Source organism: Cyprinodon tularosa, unplaced genomic scaffold, assembly GCF_016077235.1.
Source record: "Cyprinodon tularosa strain WSP-4 unplaced genomic scaffold, ASM1607723v1 ctg264, whole genome shotgun sequence".
Lineage (NCBI taxonomy): Eukaryota > Metazoa > Chordata > Actinopteri > Cyprinodontiformes > Cyprinodontidae > Cyprinodon > Cyprinodon tularosa.
In genome coordinates, this window is record NW_024038968.1 from 923,016 (window position 1) to 940,076 (window position 17,061).

A 17,061-nucleotide genomic window follows, 5' to 3' on the forward strand; every position below is an offset into this window, starting at 1 on the left:
TCACCTGCTCTCCCACTGTGGGCTCTGCTGTGAACGTCTCACCTGCTCCCTCCAACTGTGGGGCTCTGCAGTGAACGTCTCACCTGCTTCCTCCCACAGTGGGCTCTGCCGTGAACGTCTCACCTGCTCCTCCCACTGTGGGCTCTGCTGTGAACGTCTCACCTGCTCCTCCCACTGTGGGCTCTGCCGTGAACGTCTCACCTGCTCCTCCCACTGTGGGCTCTGCGTGAACGTCTCACCTGCTCCTCCCACTGTGGGCTCTGCCTGTGAACGTCTCACCTGCTCCTCCCACTGTGGGCTCTGCCTGTGAACGTCTCACCTGCTCCTCCCACTGTGGGCTCTGCTGTGAACGTCTCACCTGCTCCTCCCACTGTGGGCTCTGCAGTGAACGTCTCACCTGCTCCTCCCACTGTGGGCTCTGCCGTGAACGTCTCACCTGCTCCTCCCACTGTGGGCTCTGCTGTGAACGTCTCACCTGCTCCTCCCACTGTGGGCTCTGCTGTGAACGTCTCACCTGCTCCTCCCACTGTGGGCTCTGCCGTGAACGTCTCACCTGCTCCTCCCACTGTGGGCTCTGCCGTGAACGTCTCACCTGCTCCTCCCACTGTGGGCTCTGCTGTGAACGTCTCACCTGCTCCTCCCACTGTGGGCTCTGCTGTGAACGTCTCACCTGCTCCTCCCACTGTGGGCTCTGCTGTGAACGTCTCACCTGCTCCTCCCACTGTGGGCTCTGCTGTGAACGTCTCACCTGCTCCTCCCACTGTGGGCTCTGCTGTGAACGTCTCACCTGCTCCTCCCACTGTGGGCTCTGCTGTGAACGTCTCACCTGCTCCTCCCACTGTGGGCTCTGCCTGTGAACGTCTCACCTGCTCCTCCCACTGTGGGCTCTGCCTGTGAACGTCTCACCTGCTCCTCCCACTGTGGGCTCTGCCGGTGAACGTCTCACCTGCTCCTCCCACTGTGGGCTCTGCCGTGAACGTCTCACCTGCTCCTCCCACTGTGGGCTCTGCTGTGAACGTCTCACCTGCTCCTCCCTACTGTGGGCTCTGCTGTGAACGTCTCACCTGCTCCTCCCACTGTGGGCTCTGCTGTGAACGTCTCACCTGCTCCTCCCACTGTGGGCTCTGCTGTGAACGTCTCACCTGCTCCTCCCACTGTGGGCTCTGCTGTGAACGTCTCACCTGCTCCTCCCACTGTGGGCTCTGCTGTGAACGTCTCACCTGCTCCTCCCACTGTGGGCTCTGCTGTGAACGTCTCACCTGCTCCTCCCACTGTGGGCTCTGCCGTGAACGTCTCACCTGCTCCTCCCACTGTGGGCTCTGCTGTGAACGTCTCACCTGCTCCTCCCACTGTGGGCTCTGCCGTGAACGTCTCACCTGCTCCTCCCACTGTGGGCTCTGCCGTGAACGTCTCACCTGCTCCTCCCACTGTGGGCTCTGCCGTGAACGTCTCACCTGCTCCTCCCACTGTGGGCTCTGCTGTGAACGTCTCACCTGCTCCTCCTACTGTGGGCTCTGCTGTGAACGTCTCACCTGCTCCTCCCACTGTGGGCTCTGCTGTGAACGTCTCACCTGCTCCTCCCACTGTGGGCTCTGCTGTGAACGTCTCACCTGCTCCTCCCACTGTGGGCTCTGCTGTGAACGTCTCACCTGATGAGCTCTGAAAGTGGGTGGGGCTTCCTTCTGATTCCATTTCTGGAGCTTTTCTTTTCCTACCTCGGCTCGTCCGGCGGGGTGAAGGGGGAGGGGCCTCTATAACTATGGGCGACTTCCTGCCTGCCAGTTCCTGTGAAACAGGAAGCATTGGGTGGATTTCATCTCCCATTCATGGCGTTGGCTTTAAACCAATCAGCCCAGATGTGCGGGCGGCGTGACGGAGAGACGACCTGTGAACGACGGAGCGAATAGGACACATTTCATCTGCCTCAGGGACCAAGAACGCTGTCTTCTGACAGTTCTGGAGTAACTGAAGCTGCTTCCCTGAGGGTTTCTCTGATCCTCAGAAGCTTCGTATTTCTCAGTCATCATGTGACCATCAGTCCTGAATAAATCAGAGACTATTGGTTCCCTGTTAGAAAGCTCTGAGGCAGCAGGAGGTGCAGAAGCCGATCAGTCCTCCAGCAGGGGGAGCTAGCGCTCTGTCAGTGGGGGGCAGGAGATGTTCTGTAAGATGTTCTCACGCTGTCCTCTCCTGTCCTCTCAGGTCCAGACGTCACCGTCAACGTGGTGGACGTCACCAAGCAGACGGACAGCCAGATGAAGCTCAAAGAGTTTGTGGATTATTACTACAGCACCAACAGGAAGAAGGTTCTGAACGTGATCAACCTGGAGTTCTCCGACACCAGGTGCGGCGGCTGAGTGGCGGGACGCCTGAAGGCAGCGTCCTGCAGCAGACCTGACCACCGTGTCTCTCTGTGTTCTCCAGGATGAGCTCCATCGTAGAGAGTCCTCAGATAGTGCGGCGCCTGTCCTGGGTGGAGAACTACTGGCCCGACGACGCCCTGCTGGGGAAACCCAAAGTCACCAAATACTGTCTGATCTGCGTGAAGGACAGCTACACGGACTTCCACATCGAGTGCGGCGGCGCCTCCGTGTGGTACCACGTCCTGAAGGTCAGTGGCTTCTTGGCACGCTGGCGTTCAGCCATTCACATGCCGCTGAACATCTGCTCCTGTTTGCAGGGAGAGAAGATCTTCTTCCTTATCAAGCCCACCTCTGCCAACCTGTCCCTGTATGAGCGCTGGAGGTCATCGTCCAACCACAGCGGCATGTTCTTCGCCGACCAGGTGGACAAGTGCTACAAATGCACCCTGAAGCAAGGCCAGACACTCTTCGTCCCATCAGGTCAGACTCAGGAAGGTGTCTGTGTCAGAAACAGGACGGCTTTTTTTTGATTGGTCGTTCTGTCTGAGTCTGATGATGATGATGATGATGATGTTTCTCTTTGGATCAGGATGGATCAACGCCGTGCTGACCCCGGTCGACTGCCTGGCTTTCTGTGGACACTTTGTCCACAACCTGAGTGTGGAGATGCAGATGAGGTCAGTGGTTTTAAAGACGCATTGGCCCCTTTGAAGCAACCCAGCCCAGTTAGCGAGCACTAGCATGGTTCTGAATAGGCTAGCTAACCCCGGTTAACGAGCACTAGCATGGTTCTGAATGAGCTAGCTAACCCCGGTTAACAAGCATTTCCATGGTTCTGAATGAGCTAGCTAACCCCGGTTAACGAACATTTGCATGGTTCTGAATGAGCTAGCTAACCCCGGTTAGCGAGCATTTGCATGGTTCTGAATGAGCTAGCTAACCCCGGTTAACGAGCACTAGCATGGTTCTGAATGAGCTAGCTAACCCCGGTTAACGAGCATTTGCATGGTTCTGAATGAGCTAGCTAACCCGGTTAACGAGCATTTGCATGGTTCTGAATGAGCTTGCTAACCCCGGTTAACGAGCACTAGCATGGTTCTGAATGAGCTAGCTAACCCCGGTTGACGAGCATTTGCATGGTTCTGAATGAGCTAGCTAACCCGGTTAACGAACATTTGCATGGTTCTGAATGAGCTAGCTAACCCCGGTTAACGAGCATTTGCATGGTTCTGAATGAGCTAGCTAACCCCGGTTAACGAGCATTTGCATGGTTCTGAAGGAGCTAGCTAACCCCGGTTAGCGAGCACTAGTTTGGCTCTGAAGGATTTAGCTAACCCCGGTTAGCAAGCACTAGCATGGTTCTGAATGAGCTAACTAACCCCGGTTAACGAGCATTTGCATGGTTCTGAATGAGCTAGCTAACCCCGGTTAACGAACATTTGCATGGTTCTGAATGAGCTAGCTAACCCCGGTTAACGAGCACTAGCATGGTTCTAAATGAGCTAGCTAACCCCGGTTAACGAGCACTAGCATGGTTCTGAATGAGCTAGCTAACCCCGGTTAACGAGCACTAGCATGGTTCTGAATGAGCTAGCTAACCCCGGTTAACGAGCATTTGCATGGTTCTGAATGAGCTAGCTAACCCCGGTTAACAAGCATTTGCATGGTTCTGAAGGAGCTAGCTAACCCCGGTTAGCGAGCACTAGGATGGCTCTGAATGAGCTAGCTAACCCCGGTTAGCGAGCACTAGCATGGTTCTGAATGAGCTAGCTAACCCCGGTTAACGAGCACTAGCATGGTTCTGAATGAGCTAGCTAACCCTGGTTAACGAGCATTTGCATGGTTCTGAATGAGCTAGCTAACCCCGGTTAACGAGCATTTGCATGGTTCTGAATGAGCTAGCTAACCCCAGTTAGCGAGCACTTACATGGTTCGGAATGAGCTAACTAACCCTGCTGTGATGTATGCTAGCTGCTGGTGACCCAACATGCTTCCTCTCCTCAGAGCGTATGAAATCGAGAAGAGGTTGAAGGTGAAGACTCTGACCCCGTTCCCCAACTTTGAGACGGCGTGCTGGTATGTGGGACGCCACCTGCTGGAGCGCTTCAAAGGTGAGCCGCTATGTTTTCTAGCATTTGTTCAGTGCTGCGTTCTCAGGAAGTCCCTTTCTCTTTAATCGGTCCTTTTCCAGAGAAAGCAGAGGAAAGGAAGGATGGAGTCAGAGCAGCTTTCCTTCTGCAGCGCAGGGTCAGCCTAAATGCTTATAGAGTGCGGACTCTGACTGAGGGACGATTCTTCCCTCTTTTTAAACAGTTTATTATTTTAACGAGTGCAGAGATGCCATAGGAAGCAGAAGGTTGATAGAAACGTGTTCAGTTTGGATCTGAATACGTTTATTGAGCTACTGGAGACACCCACTTTTTATTTTCCCCTTAGCGGCCCAGCGCTCGCTGCTCGCCGCCTCCGTCTCTTACCTCCTGCTTTCCAAAGCTGCCCTGATGATCATCTAACCGTCTGACCCCACAGTATGAAGCTGGTGAGGTGTTGCTATGGAAACATGCAGCAGATGTTGGATGGATCTGCTGCATGGAGGGGTGCTGGCCGTGGTGCTGCCTGCAGCAGCAGGACCTCCATCTCCTTGCATTTAGCTCCTCCCTCTGACCTTCGTGTAGAAACACCTCCCCCAGCATGACGCTGCAACCTACATTTCTCACACCTGCAGTGTGCTGGTTCTTCTATCTCCTGTATTTCTGTCCTCTGACCCGTCCTCCATGCTGGTTCTGTTGTCATCTGAACCATCTGAACTTTATGAGCCAAACTGGTACCAGAGCAGCAGGTTTAGGGTCCCAGTGAACCGACCCTAAAGGGCAGGAAGGGCTTTCTCTGACCTCACATGAAGCCTGCTGAGGCCTAGAGGCGCCACTCCTCGGCTCCCCCTGCTGGGGCTGATGTGTAACAGTGGCTGACCTATCTGACCCCTCCTCTTCTGCATTGCCCTGGTTTTTCCTTTCCAAGTCTGTCTGGGCTTAGCAACCTCTGCCTTCTCTTTTTCTGCAGGTTTACACAAAGCCAACAAGCAGCCCGCAGCATACCTGATACATGGCGCCAAAATCATCAATGGAGCCTTCAGAGCGTGGACCAAGAAACAGGTATGAGCGGCCGAACCCTGACCTCAGCACCACCCTGACCCTGACCTCAGCACCACCCTGACCTCAGCACCACCCTGACCTCAGCACCACCCTGACCCTGACCTCAGCACCACCCTGACCTCAGCACCACCCTGACCCTGACCTCAGCACCACCCTGACCTCAGCACCACCCTGACCCTGACCTCAGCACCACCCTGACCTCAGCACCCACCCTGACCTCAGCACCACCCTGACCCCTGACCTCAGCACCACCCTGACCTCAGCACCACCCTGACCCTGACCTCAGCACCACCCTTTACCTTTAGCAAACCCCCCCCCGACCCGACCTCCAGCACCCCCCTAACCCTGACTTCAGCATCACCCCGAACCCCCAACTTAGCTCAACCCTGAAAACCCCGACTTCAGCTCAAACCCCGAAACCCGCTTCAGCACCACCCTGACCCCGACTTCAGCACCACCCCGACCCTAACTTCAGCTCAACCCCCGACCCCTGACTTTTAGCCCCAAAACCCCGGGCCCTGAAATTCAGCACCCACCCTGACCCCACTTCACACCCCCTGAAACCCCAACTTTTAGCACCACCCTTTACCTCAGCACCACCCCCGACGCTGACCCCCAAACACCACCCTGACCCCAGCACCAAACCCCGACCCTGACCCCAGCCCAAACCCCGACCTCAGCCCACCCACCCTGGGCCCATCCCACCCTAAACCCCCTGACTTCAGCATTTAAACCCCGACCCTAAAATTCGCCCCAACCCGGGCCCTGGCTTAAATCCCCCTCCCCAACCCTGACCCTGACTTCAGCACCACCCTGACCCTAACTTCAGCACCACCCTGACCCTAACTTCAGCACCACCCTGACCCTGACTTCAGCACCACCCTGACCCTAACTTCAGCACCACCCTGACCCTAACTTCAGCACCACCCTGACCCTAACTTCAGCACCACCCTGACCCTGACTTCAGCACCACCCTGACCCTAACTTCAGCACCACCCTGACCCTAACTTCAGCACCACCCTGACCCTAACTTCAGCACCACCCTGACCCTGACTTCAGCACCACCCTGACCCTGACTTCAGCACCACCCTGACCTCAGCACCACCCTGACCCTGACCTCAGCACCACCCTGACCCTAACTTCAGCACCACCCTGACCCTAACTTCAGCACCACCCTGACCCTGACTTCAGCACCACCCTGACCCTGACTTCAGCACCACCCTGACCCTAACTTCAGCACCACCCTGACCCTAACTTCAGCACAACCCTGACCCTGACTTCAGCACCACCCTGACCCTGACTTCAGCACCACCCTGACCCTAACTTCAGCACCACCCTGACCCTAACTTCAGCACCACCCTGACCCTGACTTCAGCACCACCCTGACCCTAACTTCAGCACCACCCTGACCCTAACTTCAGCACCACCCTGACCCTAACTTCAGCACCACCTTGACCCTAACTTCAGCACCACCCTGACCCTGACCCTAACTTCAGCACCACCCTGACCCTAACTTCAGCATCACCCTGACCATGACTTCAGCATCACCCTGACCCTGACTTCAGCACCACCCTGACCCTAACTTCAGCACCACCCTGACCCTAACTTCAGCACCACCCTGACCCTAACTTCAGCACCGCCCTGACCCTGACCTCAGCACCACCCTGACCCTAACTTCAGCACCACCCTGACCCTGACCTCAGCACCACCCTGACCCTGACTTCAGCACCACCCTGACCCTAACTTCAGCATCACCCTGACCCTAACTTCAGCACCACCCTGACCCTGACTTCAGCACCACCCTGACCCTGACCTCATCACCACCCTGACCCTAACTTCAGCATCACCCTGACCCTAACTTCAGCACCACCTTGACCCTAACTTTAGCACCACCCTGACCCTGACTTCAGCACCACCCTGACCCTAACTTCAGCACCACCCTGACCCTAACTTCAGCACCACCCTGACCCTGACTTCAGCACCACCCTGACCCTGACCTCAGCACCACCCTGACCCTAACTTCAGCACCACCCTGACCCTAACTTCAGCACCACCCTGACCCTGACCTCAGCACCACCCTGACCCTAACTTCAGCACCACCCTGACCCTGACTTCAGCACCACCCTGACCCTGACCTCAGCACCACCCTGACCCTAACTTCAGCACCACCCTGACCCTAACTTCAGCACCACCCTGACCCTAACTTCAGCACCACCCTGACCCTGACTTCAGCACCACCCTGACCCTGACTTCAGCACCACCCTGACCCTAACTTCAGCACCACCCTGACTTCAGCACCACCCTGACCCTAACTTCAGCACCACCCTGACCCTAACTTCAGCACCACCCTGACCCTGACTTCAGCACCACCCTGACCCTGACTTCAGCACCACCCTGACCCTAACTTCAGCACCACCCTGACCCTAACTTCAGCACCACCCTGACCCTAACTTCAGCACCACCCTGACCCTGACCTCAGCACCACCCTGACCCTAACTTCAGCACCACCCTGACCCTGACTTCAGCACCACCCTGACCCTAACTTCAGCACCACCCTGACCCTAACTTCAGCACCACCCTGACCCTGACTTCAGCACCACCCTGACCCTAACTTCAGCACCACCCTGACCCTAACTTCAGCACCACCCTGACCCTAACTTCAGCACCACCCTGACCCTAACTTCAGCACCACCCTGACCCTGACCTCAGCACCACCCTGACCCTGACTTCAGCACCACCCTGACCCTAACTTCAGCACCACCCTGACCCTGACTTCAGCACCACCCTGACCCTAACTTCAGCACCACCCTGACCCTGACTTCAGCACCACCCTGACCCTGACCTCAGCACCACCCTGACCCTAACTTCAGCACCACCCTGACCCTAACTTCAGCACCACCCTGACCCTGACTTCAGCACCACCCTGACCCTGACCTCAGCACCACCCTGACCCTAACTTCAGCACCACCCTGACCCTAACTTCAGCACCACCCTGACCCTGACTTCAGCACCACCCTGACCCTGACTTCAGCACCACCCTGACCCTAACTTCAGCACCACCCTGACCCTAACTTCAGCACCACCCTGACCCTGACCTCAGCATCACCCTGACCCTAACTTCAGCACCACCCTGACCCTAACTTCAGCACCACCCTGACCCTAACTTCAGCACCACCTTGACCCTAACTTCAGCACCACCCTGACCCTGACCCTAACTTCAGCACCACCCTGACCCTAACTTCAGCATCACCCTGACCATGACTTCAGCATCACCCTGACCCTGACTTCAGCACCACCCTGACCCTAACTTCAGCACCACCCTGACCCTAACTTCAGCACCACCCTGACCCTAACTTCAGCACCGCCCTGACCCTGACCTCAGCACCACCCTGACCCTAACTTCAGCACCACCCTGACCCTGACCTCAGCACCACCCTGACCCTGACTTCAGCACCACCCTGACCCTAACTTCAGCATCACCCTGACCCTAACTTCAGCACCACCCTGACCCTGACTTCAGCACCACCCTGACCCTGACCTCATCACCACCCTGACCCTAACTTCAGCATCACCCTGACCCTAACTTCAGCACCACCTTGACCCTAACTTTAGCACCACCCTGACCCTGACTTCAGCACCACCCTGACCCTAACTTCAGCACCACCCTGACCCTAACTTCAGCACCACCCTGACCCTGACTTCAGCACCACCCTGACCCTGACCTCAGCACCACCCTGACCCTAACTTCAGCACCACCCTGACCCTAACTTCAGCACCACCCTGACCCTGACCTCAGCACCACCCTGACCCTAACTTCAGCACCACCCTGAACCTAACTTCAGCACCACCCTGACCCTGACTTCAGCACCACCCTGACCCTGACCTCAGCACCACCCTGACCCTAACTTCAGCACCACCCTGACCCAACCCACACCATCCCTGACCCTGAAATTTAGCACCACCCTTGACCCCAACCCTTTAGCCCCACCCCTTGACCCTAATTCAGCACCCCCCTGACCCCGAAATTCCCGCCCCCACCCTGCCCTAATTCAGGGCCCCCCCTGACCCTAACTTTTAAACACCAAACCCGGGCCCTAACTTCAGCACCACCCGGCCCTGAAAATTTAGCACCTCCCTGACCCTTTAAATTCAAACCACCCCGACCCCAACTTCAGAAACCAAACCCCGACCCTAACTTCAGCACCTGCCCTGACCCCTGACCCAGCAAAACCCCGAACCCCTTAAAAATTCCGCACCACCCCCGACCCTAACTTTTAGCACCCCCCCCTGACCCCCGACTTCAGCACCCCCTGACCCTAAATTCAGCACCACCCTGGGCCCCCAACTTACAACCAAACCCCCCCTGACCTAACTTTACACCGCCCTGACCCAAAATTTCCCGCACCCCCCCCTGACCCTGACATTCAGGGACCACCCTGAACCCAAAATTCCCGCACCAAACCCCGAAAACCCCCTTCAGCCCCCCTTACCCTTTAGCACCCCCCGGGCCCTAACTTAAAACACCCCCCGACCCTGACCTCACACCCAAACCCTTTGGGCCCCGACTTAAGGGACCACCCAAGGGGCCCCGACTTCAGCCCCCACCCTGACCCGAAAACCCCAGCAAAACCCCCCGACCCAACCCTTTAGCCCACCCTGAAACCCCAAATTCAAACACCTCCTGAAAACCCCCCCTTCAGCACCACCCCCGACCCCCAACCCTTTGCCCCCAGCCTGCCCGACCCAGGGATCACCCTGACCCTAACTTCAGACCCCCTGACCCCAACCCTTTGGGACCACCCCCGACCCTAAAAATTCGCACCACCCTGACCCCGACCCCAGCACCACCCCCGACCCAAAATTCACCCCACCACCCTGACCCCAAAATTTCAAACACCCCCCCCCGACCCCGGGCCCTCAAAACACCAAAACCCCGACCCTAACTTCCGCACCAAACCCTGAACCTAACTTTAAACACCCCCCTGAAACCCCAAAATTTAGCACCAAACCTTTACCCTAACTTCAGACCACCCTGACCCTACCCTAACTTCAGCAAACCCCCCCTTACCCTAACTTTTGCATCACCCGGCCTGACTTCAGCATACCCTGACCCTGACTTTTAACACCACCCCTGCCCCAAAAATTCAGCACCACCCTGACCCCCAACTTCATCACCACCCTGACCCTTAAATTTACACCGCCTGACCCCGACCCACCCACCCTGACCCAAAATTTTGCACCACCCCGACCCTGACCTCAGCACCACCCCACCCTACTTCACCCCCCCCCCCCCTTTACCCTAAAATTTAACATCACCCTGACCCCTTTAATTCGCACCCCCCCTGACCCTGACTTCAGCACCCACCCCGACCCGACCTTTATTTAACACCCCCGAACCCCCAACCAGCCCCTCACCCTTTACCCTAACCCTTTAGCACCACCTTGGGGCCCTTAAATTTTTGCAACCACCCTGACCCTGGGCTTCAGCCCCACCCTGAACCCTTAAAATTCAAGCAAACCCCCCTGAAACCCCAAACCTTTAGCCCCCACCCCGACCCGACTCAGCACCACCCTGACCCCCCGGGCCCGCACCCCCCCTGACCCTAAAAATTCAGCACCACCCCGAACCCCCAACTTCACCCAAACCCCGACCCCTGACCCCGCACCCCCCCCTGACCCTAACTTTTGCACCACCCCGGGAACCCAAATTTAGCACCACCCTGCCCTGATTCAGCACCCCCCGACCCTGACCCCAGCACCCCCCCTGACCCTAACCCTTTTGCACCAAACCCCCGAAACCCCAACTTTAGCACCATCCTGACCCTGACTTTAGGGACCAAACCCTGAAACCCCAATTAAACCCCCCTGGGAAACCCCACTCAGGGACCACCCTGACCCTAAAATTTTAAACACCACCCGGGCCCCCCAACTTCAGCACCCCCCCGAAACCCCAACCTTTTTGCACCCCCCTGAACCCCCAAAATTCAGCACCACCCCCGACCCTGACCCTTTAGCACCACCCTGACCCCAAAATTCAGCCCCACCCTGAAACCCCAAAATTTTAGCACCACCCCCGAAAACCAACTTCAGCACCACCCTGACCCCGGGCTTCAGCACCAAACCCGGGCCCGAACCCCAAGCACCACCCCGACCCAAAATTCAGCACCAAACCCCGACCCAAAATTCGCACCATCCTGACCCTGACTTCAGCACCCAAACCCCGACCCTAACTTTAGCACCCCTGACCCCTAACTTCAGACCACCCTTGACCCTGACTTCAGCCCCAACCCCCCTGAAAACCCCGACTTCAGCACCACCCGACCCTAACTTTCAGCCCACCCCGACCCTAACTTCCCCACCACCCTGACCCTAAAATTCCAGCACCACCCCGACCCTGCCTCAGCACCACCCTGACCCTAACTTTAGCACCCCCCTGAACCAAAATTCCCGCACCCCCCTGAACCCCCGACTTCAGCACCACCCTGACCCTGACCTCCCCCGCCTCACCAACCCCCCGACCCTAAAATTCAAGGCACCAAAACCCGACCCAAAATTCCCCCCCCAGCAAACCGGCCCCCCTGACCCCGACTTGCAGCAAACCCCCCCTGACCCTAACCCTTTAGGCCCCCCCACCCCTTTAAAACCCCACCCCAAATTCAGCACCACCCCTGACCCCGGCCTTAGCACCACCCTGACCCTAAATTCAGCACCACCCCGGACCCTAACTTCAGCACCACCCTGACCCCAACTTCAGCACCCCCTGGGCCCTGGGGCCTTTAGCACCCCTGACCCTAACTTCAGCACCCCCCACCCCTTGAACCCCCCTAAATTTTAGCCCCCCCACCCTGACCCTAACTTCAGCACCCCCTGACCCTAAAATCAGCATCCCCCCCTGGACCCTTTAAATTCAGCCCCCCCTGACCATAACTTCGCACCACCCTGACCCCGACTTTCCCCACCACCCTGACCCCAACTTCAGCACCCCCCTGACCCTAAAATTCCCGCACCACCCCCGACCCCAACTTTTAGCACCCCCTTTACCCCCAACTTCAAACACCACCCTGACCCTAAATTCAGCCCCACCCTGACCCTAAATTTTAGCACCACCCCCGACCCTACCTTTGCACCACCCCCGAACCCCAACTTCAGCACCACCCTGACCCGCCCCCTCAGCACCCCCTGACCCCTGACCTTTAGCACCACCCTGACCCTAATTCGCACCACCCTGACCCTAAATTTAAACAAAACCCTGGGCCTGACCTTTTAGCACCCCACTGTGACCTCTTTACCACACCCTGACCCTAACTTTAAAGCTCAATCCCCAACTTCACACCACCTTTACCCCTAAATTTAGCCCCACCCCCGACCCTGACCTCCACACCACCCTGACCCCTAACCCTTTAGCACCCCCCCTCCCAAAACGCCCCCCTAACTTCAGCACCACCCCATGACCCGAAATGCCCCCTTTAGCACCACCCGACCCTACCTCAGCACCCCCCTGACCCCACCTTTAGCACCACCACGACCAATTTAAATCAGCACCACCCTGAAACCTAAATTCCCGCACCACCCCGACCCGACCTTCAGCACCCCCCCTTTACCATACCTTCAGCACCACCCTGACCCCTCAACCCCCCTTTCCCCCTTTCCACCCCGGAACCCGGGGCTTCCCGCACCCCCCTGACCCAACTTCAGGCCCCCCGACCCGGAAAACCCCAACTTTAAACACCACCCCCGACCCCAAAAATTAGCACCACCACCTGACCCTTCTGCAACCCCCCCTGACCCCAAATTCAGCACCACCCATGTTTGAAAACCCAACGGTTTAGCACCACCCCGAACCCAAAATTCAGCACCACCCTGACCCTTAAACCCCCTTCCCCCAAAACACCAACTAAAAACCCCCAAAACCAACCAAAACCCCGGCCCCCCTGGAAACCTAAAAAGGGGCTTTCCCCCCCCTCCCAAACCCCTAAAAAACCCCTAAAAAAAAAGGTCGCCCCCCACCCCCCCCCCTTTGGGTAACCCCCACCCCCCAAAACCCCCACTTCAGCAAAAAAACCCCGCCCTAAATATCCTTAAACCCCCAAAACCTTGAAACCCTGACCTTCCCCAGCACCAAACCCCCCCCCCGGGCCTTCACCCCCCCCCGGACCCCCCCCAACCCCCCCACCCACCCCCCCAACCCCTCAAAACCCCCTTCCCCCGCCCCCCTCCCCCCCCCGGACCCTCCTCAAGCCCCCCAAAAAACCCGGACCCTAAAATTCAGACCCCGGCCCTAAAAACCCAAAAAACCCCCACCCCTTTTAACCCCAAAACTTCAAACACCCCCATTGACCCCCTGAACCCTCAGCCCCCCGCCCAAACCCCTACCCCAGACCCCTTTTTCCCCCCACCCTGCCCGACTTTTTCACCACCCCGACCCCCAACTTCACCCACCCGACCCTAACTCAGCACCACCCCACCCCGACCTCCCGCACCACCCTGACCCTGATTCAAACACCACCCTGCCCTAAAATTCAGCCAAACCCCCCTGGAAATCTAACTTCAGCACCACCCGACCCAAACTTTCCGCCCCCACCCTGACCCTGACCCCACACCCCCTTGGGCCCCCAACTTCCCACCACCCTGACCCTGACTTTTCCCGCACCACCCTGACCCTGACCCCAGCCCCCCCACCCCCGACCCTAACTTTTAGCACCACCCTGACCCCGACTTCAGCCCCCACCCTGACCCTGGCCTCAGCCCCCAAACCCCGACCCTAACTTCAGCCCCAACCCCCCGAACCCAAAATTCGCACCCCCCCTGACCCCCAACTTTTAGCCCCCACCCTGACCCTGAATTCCCCGCACCACCCCGACCCCCAACTTCAGCACCCCCCTGACCCTAACTTCAGCACCCCCCTGACTTTAGCACCACCCGGGCCCTGCCCCCAGCACCCCCTTTACCCAAAATTTCAGCACCACCCTGACCTTCCGCACCACCCTTTAACCCCGACCTCAGCACCAACCCCGGGCCCCCAACTTCCCGCCCACCCTGCTTCAGCACAACCCCCCGGGGAAAAACCCCAACTTCAGCACCACCTGACCCCCGGCCTCAGCACCCCCTTGACCCTGACTTAGACCACCCTGCCCTGAAAATTTTGCACCACCCTGAAACCCAACTTCAGCCCCACCCCCCCCCCTAAAAATTTAGCCCACCCCCGACCCTGGCCTCCCGCACCCCTGACCCTAACCCTTTAGCACCACCCCGACCCTTAAAATTCAGCACCCCCCCTGACCCTAACTTCAGCAAACCCCCCTGCCCGACTTTTAGCACCACCCTGGGCCCCCGACCCAGCACCCCCCCTGACCCCAACTTCGCACCCCCTGAAACCAACTTCCCGCCCCCACCCTGACCCTAAATTTAGCAACCCCCCGGGCCCCGACTTTTAGCCCCCACCCTGACCCCCAACTTCAGCACCACCCTGGGCCCTAACTTTAGCACCACCCTGACTTCAGCCCACCCTGAAAACCCCGACCTCGCACCACCCCGACCCCAACTTCCCGCACCACCCGACTTTAGCACCACCCTGACCCTGACCTCAGCACCACCCCGACCCCAAATTCAGCACCCCCTGACCTTAGCACCCCCTACCCTAACTTCAGCACCCCCACTCCCCTCCCCAACCCCAGCACCAAAACCTTGAAACCCCTTTCTTCAACCCCACCCGGGCCCTGACTTCAGGCACCACCCTTTACCCTAACTTCGCACCACCCGGGCCCTAACTTTTAGCACCCCCCTGACCCTGACCTCAGCCCCCCCCTGACCTAACTTCAGCACCCCCCTGGACCCTAACTTCAGCACCACCCTGCCCTAACTTTTAAAACCCCCCACCCTGACCCTAACTTTTAGCACCACCCTGCCCTGACCCCAGCCCCCCTGACCCTAACTTTAGCACCACCCTGACCCTAAAATTCGGGACCACCCTGACCCTGGGGCCTCAGCACCCCCCGACCCCCAAAATTCAGCAAACCCCCCTGACCCTAAATTCGCACCCCCCTGCCCTAACTTCAGCCCCACCCTGACCCTAAATTCAGCACCACCCACCCAACTTCAGCCCCAAAACCCCGACCCCGACTTTCCCCTAAACCCCTGACCCTGACCCCAGCCCACCCTGAACCCCTAAATTCAGCACCACCCTGACCCTTTCCCTTTTACCCCCCCCCTGACCCGGGCCTCAGCAAACCCCCCTGACCCCAACCACACCAACCCTGAACCTTTTTTCAGCACCCCCCTTTACCCCGAAATTCCCCACCCATGACCCCGACCCCAGGGCCCCCCCCGGGGCCCTAACTTCAGCACCCCCCCGGGAACCCAGCCCCCCCGGGCCCTAAATTCAGCACCCCCCTGACCCTGACCTCAGCACCACCTTTTTACCCTGACTTCAGCACCACCCGACCCTGACTTCAGCAAAAACCCGGGCCCTAACTTTATACCACCCCCGACCCCAACCCCAGCACCCCCCCCGACCCCGGAAACCTCAGCAAACCAAACCCGACCCTGACCCTTTAGCACCAACCCCCGACCCCAACTTCAGCACCACCCTGACCCCCAACTTAAAACACCACCCTGCCCTAAAAATTCCGCACCACCCCTTTACCCTAACTTCAAACAACCCCCCTGACCCTGACCCCAGCACCTCCTTACCCCTTTAACCCTTTTAGCACCACCACTGACCCTGACTTCGCCCACCCACCCTGGGCCCTCAAACACCACCCCGACCCTAACTTCAGCACCACCCTGACCCTGACTTTTTGCACCACCCTGACCCTGACCTCCCGCACCCCCCGACCCTAACTTCAGCACCACCCCTGAAAACCTAACTTCAGCACCACCCTGACCCTAAATTCAGCACCACCCCCGACCCTGACCTCCAAACCCCCCCCTGACCCTACCTTCAGCACCCCCTACCCTAAACTTCACACCCCCGACCCTGACCTCCACCCCCCACCCTGACCCTAACTTTCCCGCACCCCCTGAAACCCAACTTTTCCCGCCCCCAAACCCCGACCCTGCTTCAGCACCAAACCCCGACCCTGACCCCAGCACCACCTGACCCTAACTCAGCACCAAAACCCCCGACCCTAACTTCTGCACCCCCGAACCCCGGGCTTCACACCAAACCCTGACCCTAAAATTTTAGCACCCGCCTGACCCCGAACCCCAGCCCTCACCCTGACCCTAACTTCAGCCCGGGCCCCGACTTCAGCACCACCCTGACCCTACAACTTCCAAACCCCCACCCCGACCCCACCTCCCGCACCACCTTGACCCTGACTTTAGCACCCCCCTGCCCTGACTTCAGGCCCCCCCACCCCGCCCTGACCTCCCCCAAACCCCGACCCCAACTTCAGCACCCCCAACCCGAAAACCCCAAAATTCGCACCAAACCCCGACCCTGACTTCAGCACCACCCCTGCCCCCCAACCTTCAGCACCCGCCTGACCCTGACCTCGCATCACCCTGACCCTAACTTCAGCACCACCCTGACCCCAACCTTTAGCACC

General features: G+C 58.4%; 1 protein-coding gene across 1 annotated transcript in view; it reads left to right on the forward strand.

Moving 5' to 3' along the window:
* The window catches only part of phf2 (PHD finger protein 2), a gene marked incomplete at its 3' end in the record, with an annotated part of 52,815 nt that overhangs the window by 23,690 nt on the left and 12,064 nt on the right, over window positions 1–17,061 (forward strand). Inside the window, exons 5-10 of the mRNA XM_038289158.1 lie at window positions 2,203–2,344; window positions 2,425–2,611; window positions 2,681–2,843; window positions 2,953–3,040; window positions 4,368–4,474; window positions 5,421–5,512. Of these exons, the coding sequence (XP_038145086.1) occupies window positions 2,203–2,344; window positions 2,425–2,611; window positions 2,681–2,843; window positions 2,953–3,040; window positions 4,368–4,474; window positions 5,421–5,512 (779 nt within the window). The remainder of the gene's footprint in view (window positions 1–2,202; window positions 2,345–2,424; window positions 2,612–2,680; window positions 2,844–2,952; window positions 3,041–4,367; window positions 4,475–5,420; window positions 5,513–17,061) is intronic.